Source organism: Capra hircus (assembly GCF_001704415.2).
Source record: "Capra hircus breed San Clemente chromosome X unlocalized genomic scaffold, ASM170441v1, whole genome shotgun sequence".
Classification (NCBI taxonomy): Eukaryota; Metazoa; Chordata; class Mammalia; order Artiodactyla; family Bovidae; genus Capra; species Capra hircus.
In genome coordinates, this window is record NW_017189516.1 from 9,024,644 (window position 1) to 9,045,776 (window position 21,133).

A 21,133-nucleotide genomic window follows, 5' to 3' on the forward strand; every position below is an offset into this window, starting at 1 on the left:
AAAAATATGGCAAATTTTGATATACTCATATTAAATCTGTCCATTTACAAATTTAAGGACCTGGAATTAGAATTTAAATTTTGTTTAAAAAGTAAAATTTTTATATATAAAAAGTATAATTTTTATAACTTTTATTTAAAAGTGTGTAAGCACAGACAAAAAAAGTAAAGAATGAGGCTAAAGCCAGACAAGAATCCAAAAAGAAAAACTTGATTTTTGTTTAAAACACTGTGAATGAAATAAACTGCATGCCAAGGTATGTAAAATTTGTTATAAGATTTATCTTTCATTACATGCTTCTGGAAATGAATTAATAAAACCATTTCTAAAATGTGGCAATTTTCCTTCTTCCCATCAATATTTTCCACATGTAATACATAATATTCATAGCTTGTACTCTATCACTATGGACAAACTAAAAACTAAAACATTTAAGTTTCTAAAAATGACAATTCAAATTTTTTGAAGTCATAACAGAAACATACTGAAAATAAAACTTTTACTAGAATTTCAAACAATAAACTAAAATCTGCATTTTGACTTTAAAAGGAAGCCAGAATTGTCTTTGAAAAAAAAAATCTGTATTTGAATAACAGTAAAAGTCATAAAACAGAAATAAAGGCATAGGAAATGAGAACTGGTTAACTCCCAAATTTAAACAACGTGAAAGAAATGTTTAGTTAACTGTGTGGAATCAGAGTTAATAACATTTTACTCATTTACTTTCATATAATTTGAGTATCACTAGTAATGAAGGTTAGATGGAAGCCTTTTACTTTGTAGCTGAATGGCAGGTTGTAAAGAAACATTTAATTCCTCTTGACTTTCTTAGAAAAAAGAAAGTCACATCATGAAAGTGGGGGAAAGGGTCATAATATTTTATAACAGGATGCAAGACACTTTGCAAACAGAAGATAATCTAAGCAAAACCCAGCAGGACTGATTTGTCTCCTTCAGTCATGGGGAACACAACCCCATCAATCACTTGTCACACTGGATCACAATAGTAAAGGTGGATTTTATGGTTTACAATTCCCAACACTGCACGCTAATTTCCTTGTAACACCATTTAACGGTTTCAAGCTGAGGGCTGGAAGCTTTTATTTCTTTTCGGAAATTCTGTGGTTCTTTCATTTTCTGGTCACCAAAATTTGTATGTATACACCTGTTTCATACATCCTGACTGGACTTATCTTTAGTGAAAGATGGAAACAATCTTTGCTTAATTTAATGTAAAAGATTATCTTTTTTATTTATATTAAAAGCACTAACACATAAGAAGCACAAAATTAATACTAAGCCATAGAGCTTAACAAAATGGCTTTTGAGATTTTTGGAATTCACCCTGCAATTTTGCTTAGTTTAGGCATAAAAGCTATTTAAGAATTCCATTCATGCTAGAATACTGGTTTTATAAAATGCAGATTTAATTTTCTATTTTTGCTACTGCATTTATTCATTGTGAAATATATTTACACTGCTGCTCAGTCTGGAATTCAAACTTTTTTTCTTTAGCTTTTTTCTGAAACATGTAAAATTTTTTTTTCTGCTTCTTCTTCATAGTTATCAGAGATGCATTTGATAATCCAAAATAACATTTACACGTGAAATAGTGCCTACTGGAGAAAAATAATCTCATGAAAGAGAAACTAAAGAGAAAACAAAGCCACCATATGATTTTTCAAAATCAGACTTTCAGAATTCCTTCAGTGTTTTCCATCATCAAACACTAAACTAGGATCACTGCATCATTTATCCTCATTCAAACATATGAGAAATTTTGTGCATTTAAATAATGTACACTAGAATAAATATCCAATCATTATGTGTTACAAAAATGGTCAGCTGAAAAGAATGGATGTCTTTAAGAACAGTTCATATCCAGCTTAATATTCCTGGTGCTGCTGCTTAGTTGCTTCAGCTGTGTCTGACTCTGTGCGACCCTATGGACTTCAGCTTGCCAGGCTCCTCTGTCCATGGGATTTGCTGGGCAAGAGTAGTAGAGTGGGTTGCCATGCCCTCCTCCAGGGGATCTTTCAGACCCAGGCCCACATTGCAGGCAGATTCTTTATTGATGAACCACCAGGAAAGTCCAATATTCCTACTTCCGTAGTTTGAAGAACTGTACTATTCTTTGTGCTGGTGGAATTTCAGTTTTTAGAAGACTTGGAAAGCTGAAGAAATATTCTGAAGATCCCTTGAGCACATAAAACTGGCCAATTTCAAAGATGGAAAGATGGATAAGTCTTATACCTGGAAACTCTATTCTCTGACTTTTTCGATTATTCAGTTTTTAGAATTACTTAGAACTGTAATTCAAACTCTTTCTAATTAAACCAATATTAAAACTGGATGCAAAAACCAATATTAAAACTGGATGCAACTGCCCAGACAACACATTTGACAGCAACAAGGGAAATATAAAGAACAAGTTTTCCATTGGAGATAGCTTAACTCACATTATTTGTCTTTAATTTTAATATTGAATTTGCCATCTTTCCACAAATAAATTATTATTCAAGAGATTTTTTTTCCATAGCTATTTTTCCTTGGAAAAAAATTTATCTAAAACAAATCTAAATCTGAACTGCTGCTTAAATTGGTGAATTATTCTATATGATCAAGACAGGAAGGTATAACATACTAGAAAATGAGGCCAAAATCTCAAACCAAAGGGCTCTTTGTAACCTAAAAAGATAAATGGCCACATATTTTCTAATGTTCACTTAGCCAGGGACTATCACTACTTGTTTATTACTGTATGGAATGATTTGACATTATACATCAGGAGATAGAACAAATTATTGGTGGGACTGAGAACAAAAAATTACTCAGAAGAACAAGGTTAAAGTAGCAAAAGCAATTAAAATGGAAAGATGTTGAGTAGAGAAAACTGGAAAAACAATCAGGGTGAAACTAGGATATACTGATGAAGAATTGTCAATAACAATCACAAACTTACACTGTGAAACTAATAAGTACCTGACAATACACTAGGTGTTTTATATATTCTCTTTTGTCTTATCAGAGCCTTTTCCTTTGGCCTTAGAAGTTAGCATTACTGTTTTAAGAGGATTTTCCAAACACTTTTGAATCCTAGAAGGTCTCTGAAGATTGAACCTCAGTGCTAAAAGATACTACTGAGTGTAGAGGAACCAGGAAACAAAAAGGTAGTAACAATTTATTGCAGTGAGTTTAATTATAGAAACTCAAACTGTCTAAAAGGCAGAAAATTTTGATTGTTTTTATGTACTGGTATAACAAATCACATCACAGGATACTTTAAAATTCACAGAGTGATATAAAGTTGAACAATAATTTTGTTAACTCTAAAATCATTGGAAATTACTGATCTAAATTAAAACAATTATAGCTATCAGTGCTGAGAAAAAAAGGCAAAACTGAAAAAACTGAATAGATAAGTAAATGATAGCTGGCATTATTGGACAATGAACAAAATAACTGGTCACAGGCTAGTAGTCATGGAGACAGTTTTCAGTCACTAATGATACAGCCTAAAATTATCCTGGCCTCTTACTATTAGACTTCCTTACAGTGCATCAAAGCATCTGTCATAACACCAAATCAGCCATAAACCAATGCTTTTAGAATTGAAAAGTTCAATGCAAACTCTCACTTACCTTCCCTGTTAGAACTGAGGGAAATTCAGTATCAAACTTGTTGCTCAAGCCAAACCTTAAAAACAAAGAACAAAATACATTCTACCCAGCGTATTTAACTCTTTTCCTTAAAAAAGTTACAAAGCCATGCATTTTTCCTTTGATTTTGTGACCTAAAAGCATGTCCTAAAAATAATTTGATATTTATAGAAAATAAGTGTTTGAGTATTAATCAAAATTAAAAGTAAAAGGAACTTAAGGAGTCAATGTTAAAGTAGGATTCCAACAAGAGCCATGATATGAGATTAAAAAATAATATAGAAACACTGATATAGAGCTGGAAATATTATAATTTTTGATTGAAATATTTCTGTTAAAACCCATTTTAGTTGATAACTGTTGGAACTGATGGGTCGTATGCGGGAGTGGATTATACTATTTTTTTTCTACTTTCGTGGATATATAAAAATTTTCCTAATAAAAATTAATGTAGCTTTTGGAACTATACAGCTTGATAACTTATGATCAGTGACTACTCAGATACTCAGAGGTTGATCCTTATGAATGGCTTTTATGTACACGCAAACAAGTTTAAGAAAACAGATCCCAGCCTCAAAAGCTCTGACTTTCTTCAAGTACACTCACTGAAATCTATACTATGTCAAGATGATTTTTATAAGCCTTCCTTCACCTCCTTGTTGATTTCAGTAGGAACAACAAAAGTCACTCCCTGCAGGTTAGATGATATAACAGAGTGACTACAATTTATGTTAGTGTAAGCAAAAGGAAAAAAAAAAAACAAAACATCCAACAGTTATTAAGAACTCATTGTGAGGTAGACAATAATAGTAACAGTTACCAGTAACTATCTATTTACCATGAGTTAGACACTGTTATAGGTAAATATATTACCTCTAAACTTTACAACCCTGCAATAGAGGTATTGTTATCTCTGTTTTACAGAGAAGGAATCTGACAGAAAATTTTTATTTCAAAAATTAATTAATTAAATGATTTGCCCAAAGTCATTATAGTAAGAGATTGTGTTTATTTATTTATTTATTTTGTATTCTCTTGTGCTTGGTCGCTCAGTTGTGTCCAACTCTTTGAGACCCTGTGGACTGTAGCCCACCAGGCTCCTCTCTTCATGGGGGTTCTCCAGGCAAGAATACTGGAGTGGGTTATCACGCCCTCCTCCAGGGGATCTTCCCAACCTAGGGATGGAACCCAGGTCTCCCACATTGCAGGCAGATTCTTGACCCTTTGAGCCACCAGGGAATAAGGACAACCAAAATTCAAATGCTAATCCTTAAATTCTTTCTGTCCTATATTAAGCTCCTGAAGAACAAAAACTATGGCTTATTTACTTTGTTATCTTCCATTATGCATAACAGCACAATGGAATCAAAGTGCTTAATAAAAGTTTGTTGAACAATGAGCTATTGTGTGTACTGTTTGATTCTACTGATATATGGCATTTTGGTCTTAGGGTTATTTTATAGACATCTTAAGAATCCAATGTCCTATTAAAACTGTGAGAATATCATAGTCTCCTTCTATTATTTATGCTAATAGCTCCTTTACAAGGACCAAAGTGAGTCTTTTCTTTAAAAAATATAAATTTAACTTTTTAAATTGGAGGTTAATTACTTTACAATATTGTATTGGTTTTGCCATACATCAACGTGAATCCGCCACAAAGACAATATACTTAGTAGCTAGCAGCAAGGAACACATTCGTGCATAAATAAATTTTACTTTATATGTTTAAAATGTATTTTGAAACAAAAAATTCTAGTTTTTAAAAGAGTTGAGAAAACTAATTAGCAGTTATAAAAAGACCGTAACTTCATTAAAAATGCCATTACTTCTCTAGGTGTCAGTACATGCAATGAAAACATAGTATTTTCAGAATAACATCCTCATAATAACATTTTCTTTAAGTCTTTATGTAGAGGAGTACAGTCAAACTTAAAACAGTACTCTTGTACATAAATTTTTATGACAACTTTCATGTGCTGTTTGAGAAATTGATAACTCTAGTACTGTTTATATTTTTGCAATTGTGTACTAAGTGATCAGTAAAACAGCAAATATTTAACAGAGCAAGAAACATTTCATTTAAATAATATTTAGCTAAACAGTGGCTTTATCGCTAGTCAGGAAGATGTAAATCAATTCATTATTCCACAGAGTTCTTATTGTATAACAAAGAAACAGATATAGTTTTCATGAAAATAGACATTATACATTTGAAAGTAGAGCTCTATTTCCATTCTTATATCTTGTCTTTTATTTTTTAAATCCAGTTTTATTTATGTATTTATTTATGACCATTCCACCTGGATGTTAGTTTGACAGGGGATCAAACCCGTACCTCCTGCAATGGAAGTGTGGAGTCCTTTTCCTTCTTGTCTTTTAGATTCAATGTTTATAATGTGTTCCTACCCCTATTAGAGATTGCTGCCATTATAGATTTTTTTCAAGTTGCCATTCTTTTATCATATACCAAATACATAGAGGATATAGACATATGTGTTCCTCAAAATATATGGAATATTTCTATTATTAAAAAAATTAGCTTTCTATTCTCTCTTTGCATTTATCATCAGACAAATGAACTTCTGCCTCTGTTTCCATTTCCTTAATATCCCATCCTTTCTTAGTCTTTTGAAGTTTGTCTTTTGATATTGTTATTTTATTGAAAATAATTCCTTATTTGGAAAATTTATTTAGAAAGACAAGTTCATCTTATTTATTGCTAAATTCAATACCCTCTTTTCAGAACTTCCCCTCCTGACTTTGCAGTCTGTGATGCTGTTTACCACTCCTTTCTCAACACTCTCCCATTTGTTCACTCTCTCCTAACACTCTTATCTTTTCTCAAAACTTAGCTTTTAGTCATCTGCTTCTCTTTCTAAAGGAATTATAATAGTTCATCTATTTTAATAGCTTTGAAAAATCACTTCTATTCTGATGACCATCAAATCTATATCTCTAATTCTATATTTCCCAACATGCTCTAGACCCTCACCTCTAATTGCATACTAAAAATTTCCTATCGGAATAATGCCTTTCGCAACAAGATGGATGAACTTAAAGGTTATTTACTAAGTGAAATAAGTTAGAAAGAGACAAATACCATATGATACCACTTATATATGGAATCTAAAATATGACACAAATGAACTTATTTATGAAGCAGACACACAGACACAGAGAACAGACTTATGGTTGCCAAGGGGGAGGGGAGTGAGGGAGGGATGGAGTAGGAGTTTGGGGTTAGCAGATGTAAACTAACATATATAGAATAGATTAACAAGATTCTAATATATAGCACAGGGGACTATATTCAATATCCTGTGATAAACCATAGTGGAAAAGAATATGAAAAGGAGTACATACATATGTAAATAAATCACTGTCCTGTACAGCAGAAATTAACACAACATTGTAAATAACTATACTTGAATACAATAGATTAAAACAACAACAAAAATAAAAACTTCCATTTGGATATCTTTATACCTCATGTGAACACATCTAAAATTAAATGTTACCTTTTATTTGAAACTGGCTTCTTCCTTTCAAATTCTTCATCTCTTTCAATGACGCATTGACTCTCTTTAACCTAGATCCTGCTATCATTTTTGTACCTTTTATCTCCTACTTTTCACACCTGGCTTATATCCAAGTGGTCCCAAATACTGTCATTTGTTCCTTTGAAATCATTCTTATAACATTTACTTCCTTTCCACTGCCACTGTTACATTGGCTCTTTTCTTTGTTTATGAGGTTTCTCTTGCTTCCTCAGTTCAATTCAGTTCAGTCTCTCAGTCATGTCCAACTCTTTGTGACCCATGGACTGTAGCACGCCAGGCTTCCCTGTCCATCACCAACTTCCGAAGCCTACTCAAACTCATGTCCATCGCATCAGTGATGCCATCCAACCATCTCATCCTCTGTTATTCCCTTCTCCTCCTGCCTTCAATCTTTCCCAGCATCAGGGTCTTTTCCAATGAGTCAGTTCTTTGTATCAGGTGGCCAAAGTATTGGAGTTTCAGCTTTAGCATCCTCTTCTTGGTTTTGCTTTCTCTCCCTGGTTTAAATCCAGTGCAGCCTTTAAGGCTCAAGCCAAGTTTCAACCCCTGCTGCAAGTCTTCATGGATTTCCCTTTCTCTGAACACTGATAGCCAATTTTAATCTGTACTATACAATTCAAAAGTATTAAAGATATTTTCCTTTATTCTTTGCTGATCCACATGAGTTTCTTAAAGGCAAATTTCCTGTTAACTTTGTAAAGCAAGACCTATAGTTTGCTTTTTTTGTATTCTTCATAGTGTTTAGCTCAGTGCTCAGGTTCTCAAAAAATTCTTGCTAAATTCACGTTATCAATTTTCTTCTCTAACATAAAAAGAGATTGTCTTTTCTAAAACATAAAAAGTATATTAGAAATGGTAAAGCAGGAAACTTTCAGGCAGTCCAGTGGTTAGGACTTCATGCTTTCACTGAGGAGGGCCCAAGTTCAATTTCTGGTTGGGGAACTAAGACCCTACAAGCTGTGCAGCATGGTCAAAAAAATTAAAAAAAATAGAAACGGTAAGGGAAGATAAGGAAATGGTACAGAAGTCATTTTACTTCTTAAAATACTCCATTATGGCCTACATTTATCTACTTTAAAAGGTATAAAGGTAGGCAAACTAGGCCCAATATATTCTCATGCTGCTGTTAAGTTGCTTCAGTCGTGTCCGACTCTGTGTGACCCCAGAGACGGCAGCCCACCAGGCTCCCCCGTCCCTGGGATTCTCCAGGCAAGCACACTGGAGTAGGCTGCCATTTCCTTCTCCAATGCATGAAAGTGAAAAGTGAAAGTGAAGTCACTCAGTCGTGTTCGACTCTTAAAGACCCCATGGACTGCAGCCCAGCAGGCTCCTCCGTCCATGGGATTTTCCAGGCAAGAGTACTGGAGTGGGGTGCCATTTCCTTCTCTGATATAGTCTCATAATTTTGGCTAAAAGGCAGTAGCAATTGCATTCTTGCCTACCAGCGATTTTTTCCTTAACTTTTACAGTAGATATTAAGCATCTAAAATGAGTACTTAAATAATCTTTGGCACAACATTTTACTTAGTAGCTACTAGGAAAATGTTGATATGGCTACTGATAAATGATGAACATCTCAGCACCATTAAGTTAATAAGATCTGTGAGTTCACAGAGGTTAGACAAGCTCATCTACCCATTAGTGAGTGATCAGTGAGAGACATGAGTAAAGATGTGGAGTTTCTCAGCATTAGACAGAAACATTTGAGAACTGCTCACATTTTCATTTTATCAGGTTCATTAAATAGAGTGTATTATGTGTTTGAAGCTGACCCAGCTTGTGGTTCTTAATGATTGTATTTGTCAAGTGTCTGCAATGTCCCAAATTTTAATTTCTTGCACAATTCTCTGCAATAAAGGAGACTGAGGCAAAGAAAGGTGGGTCCTCTAGTTGCTCTTCCACTTTTCTTCCTCTTTACACCTCGCACTGTCTTTAATTCTTTTGAAAATGGCTGTACATCAGCCTCTGAAAATCCTACACAAATTTTAAGTTTATATGTTAAGTTGTTTAAGAAAACAGATAAAATGTATTAAAATTCTGCCAAAGGAAAACACATTTCACTAGAAAACTTTGCACTTATAGTAACACTGTTTCTGAAGCAAGTGCATTGAATTCTATTTACTATACCAAGAAAAAGGAAAGTCTATGACATATGATTAAAAGATATTTTGAAAAATTAAATTTCTATAATCTTCCATATGGAAATATGTCTTGCTGCTCTGTAAAATGACAAATTACTATAGTTTCAGTATTCTCAAAGCCTAAAATCTTATAAAATATTTACCTTATACAAACATAAATTAACAATGCTTCACTGTAATTTCTCAAAGACAGCTGTTTATAGAAGAGGCAACATTTGCAGTGCTATTTCACTTTTTGCAGAAATGCACTGTTTGACAAATTTGGCTATCTTTTAAAATTCTATATGTAATAACTTCAGCTTTTTTAGATTAATTTTAATGAGAATTTTATATATATGAGCATTGGTAAACTCTCATCTTTACTGCTATATACCTCTACTATAGAGAGTAAATAATTATATATTTTAAGAAAAATAAGGAGTTTAGTAATACCTAAAAATAAGAAAATAATCTCATGAGATAAAATTTTTCTTGTATTTCAATACACTGGATCCAAATATTTACCCTAAAAATATCAAGAAGAAAAATGATAGCTATTAAGCTATATCACTCAGATGTATAGTGTTTTTGAAATAACACTTATAAGAGACATTTCATTATTTCTGTTTTCTAAAACCTTAAATCCGTGGGTGCTAACTTAGCCATGTATGTATTTTTATTTGGAAAAAGATCATTAAATACCCATTTATGATCATCATCATCTCAGATTTGGAATTACAATTATTGTGGTTAGGTCATTCAACTTCCCCCAAATGGTAATTCATTGATAAAGTATTAAATAACTCTTGTTAAATATGGTAATTCATTGATAAAGTATTAAATAACTCTTGTTAAATATATTTAATATTAATTAGAGATCTCTTTAAGAAAATTAGAGATACCAAGGGAACATTTCGTGCAAAGATGGGCATAATAAAGGACAGAAATGTATAGACCTAAAAGAAGCAGAAGATATTAAGAAGAGGTGGCAAGAATACATGGAAGAACTACACAAAAAAGATCATAATGACCCAGATAACCACGATGGTGTGATCACTCACCTGGAACCAGACAGCCTGGAGTGAGCAGTCAAGTGGGCCTTAGGAAGCATCACTACAAACAAAGCTAGTGGAGATGATGGAATTCCAGCTGAGCTAGTTCAAATCCTAAAAAGATGATGCTGTGAAAGTGCTGCACTCAATATGTCAGCAAATTTGGAAAACTAAGCAGTGGCCATAGGACTGGAAAAGGTCAGTTTTCATTCCAATCCCAAAGAAAGGCAATGCTAAAGAATGCTCAAACTATTGCACAATTGCACTCATCATACATGCTAGCAAAGTAATGGTCAAAATTCTCCAAGTTAGACTTCAACAGTACATGAACTAAGAATTTCCAGATGTTCAAGCTGGATTTAGAAAAGGCAGAGGAACCAGATATCAAATTGTCAACATCTGCTGGATCATAGAAAAACCAAGAGAATTCCAGAAAAACATCTACTTCTGCTTCACTGACTATGCTAAAGCCTTTGACTACATAGATCACAACAAACTGTGGAAAATTCTTAAAGAGATGGGACTACCAGGCCACCTTACCTGCCTCCTGAGAAATCTGTATCATGTCAAGAAGCAATAGTTAGAAACGGACATGGAACAATGGACTGGTTACAAATTGGGAAAGGAGTATGTCAAGGCTGTATATTGTTACCCTGCTTATTTAACTTAAATGCAGAGTACATCAGGCGAAATGCCAGGCTGGATGAAGCACAAGCTGGAATCAAGATTGCTGGGAGAAATATCTATAACCTCAGAAATGCAGATGACACCACCCATATGGCCGGAAGTGAAGAGAAACTAAAGAGCCTCTTGATAAAAATGAAAGAAGAGAGTGAAAACTCTGGCTTAAAACTCGACATTCAAAAAACAAAGATCATGGCATCCAGTCCCATCCCTTCATGGCAAATAGATAGGGAAACAGTGGAAAGAGTGTCAGACTTTATTTTCTTGGGCTCCAAAATGGTGACTGCAGCCATGAAATTAAAAGACACTTGTTCCTTGGAGGAAAAGCTATGAGCAACCTAGACAGCATATTAAAATGCAGAGACATTACTTTGCTGACAAAGGTCCACACGTCAGTTCAGTTCAGTTGTCTCTCAGTCGTGTCCGACTCTTTGCGACCCCATGAATCACAGCACATCAGGCCTCCCTGTCCATCACCAACTCCCGGAGTTCACTCAGACTCACGTCCATAGAGGCGGTGATGCCATCCAGCCATCTCATCCTCTGTCGTTCCCTTTTCCTCCTGCCCCCAATCCCTCCCAGCATCAGAGTCTTTTCCAATGAGTCAACTCTTCGCATGAGGTGGCCAAAGTACTGAAGTTTCAGCTTTAGCATCATTCCTTCCAAAGAACACCCAGGGCTGACCTCCTTTAGAATGGACTGGTTGGATCTCCTTGCAGTCCGAGGGACTCTCAGGAGTCTTCTCCAACACCACAGTTCAAAAGCATCAATTCTTCGGCGCTCAGCTTTCTTCACAGTCCAACTCTCACATCCATACATGACCACAGGAAAAACCATAGCCTTGACTAGATGGACCTTTGTTGGTAAAGTAATGTCTCTGCTTTTCAATATGCTATCTAGGTTGGTCGTAACTTTTCTTCCAAGGAGTAAGTGTCTTTTAATTATACAGCTGCAGTCACCATCTGCAGTGATTTTGGAGCCCCTCAAAATAAAGTCTGACACTGTTTCCACTGTTTCCCCATCTATTTCCCATGAAGTGATGGGACCAGATGCCATGATCTTTGTTTTCTGAATGTTGAGCTTTAAGCCAACTTTTTTACTCTTCTCTTTCACTTTATCAAGAGGCTCTTTAGTTCCTCTTCACTTTCTGCCATAAGGGTGGTGTCATCTGCATAACTGAGGTTATTGATATTTCTCCCGGCAATCTTGATTCCAGCTTGTGCTTTATCCATGTAGTCAAAGCTATAGTTTTTCCAGTAGTCATGTATGTATGTGAGAGTTGAATCATAAAGAAAACTGAGTGCCAAAGAATTAATGCTTTTGAGATGTGGTGTTGGAGAAGACTCTTGAGAGTCTCTTGGACTACAAGATCAAATCAGTCAATCCTAAAGGGAATCAGTCATGAATATTCATTGGAAGGACTGATGCTGAAGCTGAAGCTCCAATACTATGGCCACGTGATGTGAACATCTGACTCATTGGAAAGACCCTGATGCTGGGAAACATTGAGGGCAGGAGGAGAAGGGGCCAACGGAGGATGAGATGGCTGGATGGCATCACCAACTCTATGGACATGACTTTGAGCAAGCTCTGGGAGTTGGTGATGGACAGGGTAGCCTGGTGCGCTGCAGTCCATGGGGTCACTAAGAGTTGGACACAACTGAGTGACTCAACCGGCTGACTGATCTTATTAAAATAAGAAAACCAATGTGTAAAGTTTATATAAGTAGACAGGGTATTCGGACACAAAGAGTCTTGCTCAACAAAGCTTTCAGAGGTAAGCCCATGCCATACCCTTCCCCTGTACTCCCCAATCTGGTAGTATTTTTGTATCTATGCTCAGAAACATAACTACTCTCCAGAGGATGACTCTACAACACACACTTGTTGAGGCCCTATAATACAGCACACACTATGGTGGGCATATTGAGTTTTACTAAAAGAACTAATATTTATTCAAGTCACTTTTACTCTCTACTTCAGGGAAGGCACTGTGGTAGGCACTGAAAATTCAGAGGGAACCAGTGATTATCCTGCCATTTCAGCTTCCAATTTAGCAGGGGCAGAGAAGACTCACAGGAAGTGGTGACCACATATGGGGTAAGAATGGTGGGTGGTGGAATTCTAAATGAAGGCCCCAGCTTGAGCAGAGGCAAAGAGATAAGAAATAGCATGCTATGAATAAGAAAATACAAGCAGTAAAGGGAAATGTCAGGAGATCAGGCTGATGGATAGGCAGGGTCTAGTCATATATTCCATGCTTCAGAGCTTAGACTTGATCCTACACATGAGGAGAAAATCACAGAAGTCTTAAACAGGAAAGTGGTATCTCCATTTAGCAGCAGACTGAGGGACGACTTGATGCACATGAGTTTGGGTGAACTCCGGGAGTTGGTGATGGACAGGGAGGCCTGGAGTGCTGCAATTCATGGGGTCGCAAAGAGTCAGACACGACTGAGTGACTGAACTGAACTGAGGGATGGATGTGAAGGTGATAAGATGAAGACAAGATGATGAGTAGAGTGGTGAAAGGGGCTTGAATCAGGGAAGTAAGTAGTGGTAGGGAGGAAAAGAAGAAAAATTTAAGCCATATATTGCTTATACCCACTGATTTCTTAGATGTTAGAAGACTGAATGGGGAAGACGAACCACTTGCCAGATTTAACTGAGTTGGAGAACTCAGAAATAGAAGGAATTTTTTGAGGGGTTGGGATGGGGGTGTGAGGATATGTTGTAGGTGAGGGGAGGATGAGTTCTGTTTTGAATATATTGAATTTAAAATGTCAGTGAGTCATTAGGTGAGGAAGCCCAGATAAGGGTCTTAGCAGGTCTGGTATAGCAATACATATTTGGGAGACATCAGATAACTGAAACCATGGGAACCAAGATGAGGCCACCTATCTAGATAGAGTAAGGAATGAGAATAGTGGGATGAGAACAAAACTCTGGAGATCACTGGTATTCAAGGAGCAAAGGAGGAAGAAAAACCCATGAATGAGACAGTTCAGGAATAACCAGAAAAATATAAGGAAACCAGGGAGAGTAAAGTGGCCAAGAAATTCCTAGGTTTGTTTAGCTGGTAAAATGTTTTGTTTTGTTTTTTAACAGAATTTGAAACCCTTTAGGCAAAACACATACCTTCCAGTTCAACTAAGGCCCATCATTACTCAAGCTGCACCATTTTCTGTGACCTGTCTTGCCTCTGAAGGCTTGTGTGTTTGTGACCCTTGGAGTAAAAGCCTCTGAGAAAGAGGGAGTCATTATAAGTCTCATAAGCAATACAGAGGACCAGAAAGATAGAAAATGGAAGATGCCCATTAATTTAGCAACAGAAGGTCATGATGATCTTAATGATGCCAGTTTGTCTGAGGTCATGGTGGCAAAATCCAGGTATCAGAAGGGTGAAGAGGAAATAGACACAGTGAATGTAGCTACTCTTAAGAAATCTGGAGAAGGAAAAGAGATTAGACAGTAGCTAATGGGGAACATAGGTCTAAGAAGGCTATTTTATTTTTAAAGAATTAGATTCTGAATACAGTTATAGGCTGACCTAATAGAGGCCAAGTGAGGTAATAGCATATAGAGAGGGGCTGCCTGGAAGGAGGTTGCAAAAGAAGGTTTTGGAAGGCATCAGTGGAGGGGTGAGCTCTGAACAAGTGGAGGGACTCCTTGACCTCTGAGAGTGGAGAAGGAGAGCATAAAATTCAAACCTAATTAAGATCCAATGCAGGTTTTTCAGCAGGAAAGTGACATTTTAAACTGTGTTTTAAGAAAATTAGTTTGGCGTAAGCATCCAGATGGACTGGAGTGGGAATAGGCAGCAGACTGTGGCTGCAATTCAAGTAGAAGATGATGGTGACCCAAACTAGCAAGGTGCCAGTAGAAATGGAGAAAAATGAATAATTTAATAGACTTTGTAAAAGGAACGAAGACATAATTCTGGGACAGACTGGCAATGGACAATTTAAGGAGAAGGAAGAGTTAAAAATGACTCAAGGACTTGAAATATTACCTGGGAAGATTGGAATGGTAGTATCAGAGTCAGAAATGGGGCAACTGGAATGCACAGCCAATGTAAGGAGAAAATACTAGGTTTAAGATATACTGAATTTGAAGTGATGGTTCTCAGATTTTAAACTTTGAAAAGAAACAACATCCTCTAAAGAACAAGTGACTATACTAAGAATGAATAAAATAAGGGTGGGAGAGAATAAGAAATATTTCATTCAGATAGGGCAACTAATACTCCTATGTCAGAAAAAATTTGATATATTAGACATTTAAAAATTAAATTAACTATTTCCTAAGGACTTGACTATCTATTGTAAGGAAGATTTTACTATCATAGAAAGACCAGTTTCTCAGATCCAGTAAAATTTTCTCCTAAACATTCAACCTTTTTTTTTCCTCCAAATCTCAGACATTTAACATCAAATGTTCTTTCTAGGTCAGAGAACATGCACAACTAAATACTTTTCCAAACTACGTACATTGGTTAGCAATTCAAGTACTGGTTTGCTGCTTTTCAGGTTTTGCCTTCAATTAATGCCAACAGTTACTAAGAGCACCACTATTTCACGCTCTTTATTCCATAATTTTTTAGCTAGGAGGGATATTACACTTATCAAAAGGGCCTGAGCATGGCAAGTGTCAGAGCTTTGCTTTTAATTGAAAATAGATTTATAAGTTGTGTGAAGAGTGAAATGAAACCACAAATAAGTTTTGGAGAACTTAAATTCTGTTTTCTTGTTTGTTCTTTGTTTTCTGAATTTTAGAAAATAATGAGGGGAAGGAGTGTTGGAATATAAAATTACGGACTAGAATAAAAAATATTTTTCTGTTTAGTCATGTGAAATAATCTGCATGAAAGCAAACTTTGGTGCCAGAATCATAATCAATTTTAGTAATAGATTGTCTCCGTAGTGATGAAAGGAATCTAAGTAAAACTGTGCAGTAAGCTGGCATCTGAACATTGTAGACTATCTGCAAAATTCTTGAACCAAAAAAAAATTGTGTTAAACCTGCCTTACCAAATGGCAGATCTAAAAATCTCCACACATTCTTCCACAATTTCAAAATCTTTTCATGCAAAGATCACAAAAGTAGATTACAATCAAAATACTCAACATGTTAAAATTAAAAGCTAACATGATGAGGGGAGGTGGTGCATATTACATGATTTCAGATAATATGAAGTCAACTGAAAGTCAATGTGGTAGGTGAGCCATTATCAAAATTATAGGCAGCATGACTTATTAGGAAAAAATAGTCCTGTTTTTTAAATTCAGTAAATGACAGCATATTTAATATGATGAACATGATATAATACTCAAACTTCCAAGTATTTACAGTCCATTTCATTACATAAAAATGAGAAAGCACTCTTCAAAGCCCAGAAAACCACTACATTTTTCTTTGGCTTTGCAAGTACTATGCTATGAGGGCCCTCTCCTTTTTCTCAAATATGATCCAAGATTTCAATTTTTAAAAACTCTGCATAAGTTTTCAAAAAATCATTCTCAGCTCCTAGGGGATTGATGTCCATACATATTTAATGTTTGCATATTTACTATTTGCACATACAAAATCTCCTGAAAGTATCTTAAATTATCTCAGAGGTGAAAGACTTTAGAAACCATCTAACTCCAAACCCCTTATTTTATCGATGGAGATATTACGGCCCAGAAATAGGAAGTAACCTGACCAATGTCAAGGGCCAGTAAGAAGTAAAGCTGGGACTAACATACAAGAGCCCTCACTCTCAATCTATTGCTCTTTCAACGTTTCATAGCTGCCTCTCAATCTGAACATCTAATTGTGTGATATTCAAGGAATGTCAGAGTGATCAACACACAGAAAGGATTACTGTATTCATTTACATTAGAAATAAACAGAAGAATGGATGCAAATATAGGTGAGTGGCTATTCTATAACGTTATTCACAAAATATATCCTGTTTCTGTTTTGAAGAGTCCAAGCCTCGGTCTTGTCACTTGTTACAGCAGTCACCGTGTTCCACTAGACACCAATCTTAACAGCAAAGAATCCGCTGGTACATCCTGCAGTTTAGACTATTCTCGCCAGCATACACAGAAGCAAGGAGACTCACCTCTACTCCAGTCCCTTTGGCTCCGAACCCCAGACTTCCCTGTCTTATACTCACTCTTTACCTCGTGTTGGCGCATCGTATTTGCATTCTCCTCACTTCCTTTACACCTATCTCCCTCAGTTTCTCCATTTAGACCAGGTGTCCTTTTCTAACTGTAGCCTCAGTCAGCCCTCCCCCACACCACACGCCCCTCGATCGCCTTATTCCTCTGTCGCCAAATCTCAGCCTTTTCAAACCCCATAGCTCCCTCTCGCTTACACAGTGATGTGGCCGGCGCCCCGCACCAATACAGGGTCGGGGGCATATCTCCGTAGATGCTCTTCGCTCACTACCCGAGGCGGGGGCGGCGTTTCCTCCACTTGCTCCTCTTCTTCCTCCTCCTCCTCTTCGTTTTCTTCTTCCTCCTCCTCCTCATCTTCCTCGTCATCGTCAGGCCCTGATACCGACGACGACGACGACGGCGACGACGACGACGTTGCCGCTTCTTCCTCCTCCTCCTCCAGTTCCGAGATGGTATCGAACTCCGCCATGTTGGGCAGCAAGATGCTCATCACGTGACCTCTCTATCGCCGCCACCCTCACGGAGAAGAGTGTGAACCTGCTGAGGTGCAGAAAGAGGAGGGAGAACTTAACGCAGGGAAACAGGAGGGGTGTAGGGACTGGATTTAAGGAGATGCGCCTGCGTGGTGGGGTGGACGTGGGGGGGGGGGGGAGACGCGAGGGCACAAGGGAGAGAGAAGCAAAATCAGTGTACGCTTGCGCGGCTCCAAGGGAAAAGGGACGTTAGAGGTGAACTCCAGGGAATTATCGAGGTCCGGTATGCGGGTGCTGCTCTTAATACTGCTGTTTGGGCTTCTGCTGCTTGTCTCCCAGGGATGTATCTTCTGATTTTACTTCCTACTAATTAATAATGGTATTATTACCCGCTTTGCCTCCAGTGCAGAGAAAGGATATTCTATAAAAGTGAGGTTAGAACTTTGCCCCATATATCTTAAAATATTCACCAATCCCTTACATTTGTTCAGCATTACAGTTTAAAAGACTTTTGCTGCAGAACTTTGCCACACCCTGGGAGGCATTTTTATTAACATTTTACTGAAGGGGAAACTTTCTATTACTTCTTCTACTAAGTAATACTTATGGAGGACTTACTAAGTGTCAGGGACTGTGCTAAGTGCTGTATGTACATGTCTCATTTAATACTAAACAACCCTATGAAATATGTACCGTGATGATTTCATTTTACGCATGGGAAACCTAGATGCAGAGAGAAGTAACTTGCCCAATGCTTCTGATTCCAGAAGCCCAGTATTCTTAACTAAAGGGCTATACTTCCTAAAGTTGTTTGGAAGGGCTTCATAGAGTGGTGCCTTTTGGGCATCTTGAAAGATGTTTGAATTTTGGAATTTATTTTTTCTTTTTCCGCGAGGAGGAGGGAAATGGGGGGAGTAAAGGGAGCGTTCCAACCCAAGGAAACATCGATTAACATCATCCATTTTCCAGACATTGGGCTAGACTCTAACGTACAATATCTCAATTAACCCTTAAACAGTACTGTGGGGGTAGGCATCATCATCGTTATTTTATAGATGACAAAGCAGTCTCAGGAAGTTTAAGTAATGTATTAAGGACTCTGGTGACCTTTCGTCCAAGATTTTCTTTTTCAAACGCCTGCCTCCTTACATCTGCTAAATGTTACAGAGATCACATATTTTGAGTTTCCAATCCATGTTTAAAACTATTTCATATTTGGCAGTAGCACAAAAATTCATGCCATAATTCAAGGATCATTAAGACAATAAAGTAACACAGCTGCAAAGTAATAAAACAAATACTGTAATCCAGGTATTCTAATAGCAGCTTCACTGCTCTTTCTGCTACAAGAAGGCTGCATCCCAATTAGTTGATGGGACTGAGGAAATAGATATAGCCAAGCCACACTTTAATGTAGGTGAGTATTATATTAACAGTATAGCAGTGAAAACAAAGCATTTAGGCTGTCTGAGGGAGGAAGAAATTAGTTCTATGAAGGGGACTGATCAAACCATCATTATTATCAAGGAATTTGTGTTATTAAAAAAAAAACTTGTACTCAAAAACTTGATTAGTTTGGAACTTTAAAAATAAGTTGCAACACTCTCAGAAAAAAAATCTAAGTTTTATAACAGAAAGAACTTTATCTACTAACCAGAAATTGTAATTAAAGATGGAATGTTAAAGAATTTTATAATAGACTTCTGTTAGGTCTGTTATCTTGGGCATTGATAATGTGTTATATGTCATTTATCAGAGCAAAATACCTTAGACTTAAGATCAAATCAATATTCTGCACCAGTTCTCTTTCAAAAAGCAAAAAACAAAAACAAAAACAAACCCCACAGGCAATATTAAAAAAAATTTCCAAACATCTTATATTATCCGTGAAAGTCTACCAAGTCAATCTCTAGAGAGAAGTATTGTGCTGATGACTGCTTAACTGGTAGTTTCTTCTTTTCACCACTCAGGATTAGACTAGGTAGTGTACTTGTGATATGTATAAATGAGATATTGGAACTATGGTGAAAGTGAAGAAATTAAGGCTGTGGGAGATGGGAGGGAAGGAGAGGAACAGTGAAATTCCATAGTCAAGATGCAAAGAAGCCCTTGACAGTCAGATATCAAAAGGACAAAGCAGTTATGCTTTGAGAAACTCACAAGTATAGTTAAATCTGTGCATCTGTTTTTGCTGCATATATGGTGGGCTGAAAAGGCATATATGATTTTAAGCTTAATTTGTTTTGGAGAACTATAGGAGAATTTGGAATTGGTCAAGCTGAGAAAAACACATTTTTTCAGCAAAACACAAGAACATGATTTTCAAATGATACTTTAGCTGCCATCAAGGATAGTAAAGCTAGGAGTGGATGGAGAAGAAAGCACACAGCTTCTGTCCAGTGTGCTAAGCAGGGCATGGGAGTAATTGTCGCATCTGATGGCAGGGGACCTGAGGCAAGAGATCACAAGTTTAACTGTTTGGGGGGGGGGGATTTCAACCTTAAAACAGCTGAAACCAATTGCAACTTTTGAAAAACAACTTTCTTCCTCCCTCCCTCCTTCTGTTCCTTCCTTCCTCTTTTTCTTTCTTTTTCTATATAGATATTTATTTATTAAAGCATATGACTTGGTGATTTTAGTGAATTCACAGAGTTGTGCAACTATCACCACAAGCTACTTTTAGAACATTCTGTCACATTCAACAGAAATCACAGTCCCATTTTCAGTCATTCCCCACTCTTTACCCCAGCCCCAGGAAATAATTAATCTACTTTCTTTCTGTATAGATATCTTTTCTGGGCATTTCAAATAAATTGGACCATACAATATGTGCTCTTTTGTGTCTAGCTTCTTTCACTTAGCATAATATTTTTGAGGTTTGGTCATGTTGTGTCTTGTATGAATACTTCATTCCTTTTAATTGATGAATAGCATGCCTTTGTAAGGATATATCACATTTGGCTTATCCATCCACCAATTGTTGTCATTTGGATTGCTTCCACCTTTCAATATTATGAAAATGCTATTACGAAAATTCACATACAAGTCCTTGTATGAACATATGTTTTGATTTCTCTAGGGTGGATACCTATGGGTGGAATTGCTAGGACATATGGTAAGACTGTTTTGAATTTAAGAGAACTGCCAAAGTGTTTTCAAAGTTGCTTACTCAGTTTACATTCCCATCAGCAATGTATGAGGATTCCGTTTTTCTCCACATCCTCTCCAAAATTTGTTATTGTCTTTTTGGTTATAGCTATTCTTGTGGGTATGAAGTGCTATTGCATTGTAGTTTTACTTTGCATTTCCTGAATGACTAATGATGTTAAGCATATTTTTACGTGCTTCTTGTTCATTTACAAATGAACTTTCTTATACTTTCTTTGATAAAACGTCTATTCAAATTTTTTGG

The 21,133-nt window shown here is 36.5% G+C and overlaps 1 protein-coding gene across 2 annotated transcripts in view; it reads right to left on the minus strand.

Annotated features, from left to right (window-relative positions):
* The window catches only part of CHIC1 (cysteine rich hydrophobic domain 1), a 41,915-nt gene extending 24,025 nt beyond the window's left edge, over positions 1-17,890 (minus strand). Inside the window, exons 1-2 of one of the 2 annotated variants that reach the window (XM_013976426.2) lie at positions 17,446-17,890; positions 3,642-3,696 (exon numbers count right to left, since the gene is read on the minus strand). In XM_013976426.2, coding sequence (XP_013831880.1) covers positions 3,642-3,696; positions 17,446-17,738 — 348 coding nt within the window. In that variant the 5' untranslated portion in view covers positions 17,739-17,890. The remainder of the gene's footprint in view (positions 1-3,641; positions 3,697-17,445) is intronic. The other variant, XM_013976427.2, reaches the window with a different exon arrangement.
* Between the last annotated feature and the right edge of the window lie 3,243 nt (positions 17,891-21,133).